Source organism: Grammomys surdaster, unplaced genomic scaffold (genome assembly GCF_004785775.1).
Source record: "Grammomys surdaster isolate TR1022 unplaced genomic scaffold, NIH_TR_1.0 61, whole genome shotgun sequence".
NCBI classification, from domain to species: Eukaryota; Metazoa; Chordata; class Mammalia; order Rodentia; family Muridae; genus Grammomys; species Grammomys surdaster.
The window spans coordinates 3,838,299-3,840,630 of record NW_021604563.1 but is presented as its reverse complement, the minus strand read 5'-3'; the positions used below and the strand labels follow the sequence as shown (position 1 = coordinate 3,840,630).

The 2,332-nt window shown below is 46.3% G+C and overlaps 1 protein-coding gene across 1 annotated transcript; it reads right to left on the bottom strand.

The window, feature by feature from the left end:
* Positions 1-19: 19 nt before the first annotated feature.
* Positions 20-1,047, bottom strand: LOC114634386 (40S ribosomal protein SA). The gene has a single exon (XM_028783013.1). It carries the CDS (start codon positions 970-972, stop codon positions 85-87), a length of 888 nt encoding a protein of 295 aa, XP_028638846.1. The 5' UTR covers positions 973-1,047; the 3' UTR covers positions 20-84.
* Positions 1,048-2,332: the final 1,285 nt, after the last annotated feature.

The window sequence follows — 2,332 nt, the reverse complement described above, 5'->3', positions numbered from 1 at the left end:
TTTTTTTTTTTTTTTTTTGCAGCTTTTGGGAACTTTATTTTCCTTCCACCTTTTTTCCCTTTGCTCAGGTGTCTGCAGAGCAGCTCAGGACCACTCAGTGGTGGCTCCAACCCACTCGGTGGCCTGTGCTGTGGGAGCTGCTGACCAGTCCTCAGTGGCTGTCTGCGCACTCCAGTCCTCCGTGGGAAACTGCTGGATGGGCACAGAGGGTACCTGCACACCCTCAGACCAGTCAGCCACCTCAGGCTGAGCAGCAGTGAACTCAGGAGCTGGTGCGGTCCATTCACCCTGGAATTCCTCCTTGGTCACAGCCTTCTCAGCAGCAGCCTGTTCCTCCTTCTCAATCTCCTCTGGGTCTCTATAGAAGTAAAGATCAGGCATAACCTCCCATGGGTGCTCACGGGAGATAGTACCTCGCATGCGGAGTACTTCCCGAGCCAGCATCCACCACATCAGACCCACTGAATGAGCTCCCTTGTTGTTGCATGGGATGGCGATGTCCACATAGCGCAGGGGAGAGTCTGTGTTACACAGAGCAATGGTGGGCAGGTTGACATAAGAGGCCTCTGTGAGGGGCTGGTGGTCAGCCCTGGGATCAGTCACCACTAGAAGCCGTGGCTCCCTGAAGGCTGCTTGGATCTGATTAGTGAAGGTCCCAGGTGTGAAGCGGCCAGCAATTGGAGTGGCTCCTGTGGCAGCAGCAAACTTGAGCACAGCTCGCTGGCCAGTGTTCCTGGAGGAGATGACACTGACGTCAGCAGGGTTCTCAATGGCAACAATGGCCCGAGCTGCAAGCAACAGCTTCTCCCAGGTCCTCTTCAGATTTATGATGTAGATACCATCACTTTTCCGTTTGTAGATGTACTGCTCCATCTGAAAGTCAAGATTAGTGCCACCTAAGTGGGTTCCTGCAGCCAGGAATTTGAGGACATCCTCCTCCTTCATCTGCAGGACATCAAGGGCTCCGGACATTGTGTAAGTTTCCCTTTTAAGTTACGATGGGAACCAAGAACAACGCCGTATGGACCCGTCCCCGGGTAGCGCGGAAAGGCCCTTGCCATTTCTTTGTCATTACGCTCCCACTTTTTTTCCCATCAGAATCTTTGTCTTTTGTAGGTTCTGGATTAAATACTACCTTCTCCATGAGGGCTTTCTTGATGATTATATTGGCATGAAATAAGAGTATGGCAGTAAATTGGCATAAAATAAGAGTATTCTCAATAAAATAAAGACTGTCATCCACAGAAGAGATTGGCACTAGTCTCCCACTTATCTCAAGTGGAGCTCGAGAGTCTAGACCTCTGTCTCAAGCCCTTGATCTCTACATTCAACTGTCAGCTTGGTTTTTCTAGTTGGAAGTCACACAAACAACTCAAATTCAATGGTTTCTAAACAGAACTCACTGACATTTCTGTTCGAGGAGCCTCTTTTTGTTCCAGTGTTTCCCACATGGTGAATGATATTGCTCTTCATTTTATCCTTCCAGGCAGATACATGGAGCCTATTTGGCTCACTCCACACTATTCAAAGCATTTCTGGGTTTCTATTTCATTGATAGGGTTATTTTCCACTTCTTGCCTAGGAGAGGGTGGAGGCTCCTGTCTTGTCTCTGTGCTTTTCATACAATTCTCTTTCAAATTCCACTCCAGTATTCAGTCAGAGTGGCTAAAAAATAAAATATTAATTAGGTTGGGCCAACTGTTAAAACACTTTAGCAGACTATGGTTACTTTAGAGTTAAGTCCACAATCAGACAATAGCTTACAAGCTTTCTCTGGTTCATCTTCATTTGTCTTTACTTTCTCCATCTCTTTCTTCTTTGGTCATGGAAAGAATTTCTTATAGTGTGTCTTTCAGTCATGCTGTTTCCCTGCCTGGATCACTGATTTTGAGGACAGATATGTGAGTTGTTTCTTTTGTAGAACTGACTGCTGCTGAAGCAGTGTGAGAAAATACCATAGACAAGATAGCATATGAGAAACAGAAATTTGTTTCTCCAAGTACTAGGGGCTGCAAGTCCAAAACAAAGGCAGGTACCAGGAGGTTTGGTGTCATAGAATGGATTTCTTAAGAAAGAAACCACAAGGAAGCTCTATGGATGCAGTTTTTCCTTGATAAAGACACTGCTGTCATTTTGAGGGATCCTCCCTTATGATATAGTCCTCAATTGAAGTCTCCATTCCTAATACCATTACATTGAAGCCCTTGCCTGAGGTTGTTGGCCTTTGGGGCTGATTAAGGGAGGTTCCTTGTGGTTTAAAGGAGGCTCCTGGTAAACAGAAACCTACCTTTAGGCCTCTGTTTATCCAATAGCAATCCTTCTGTTTACCTCG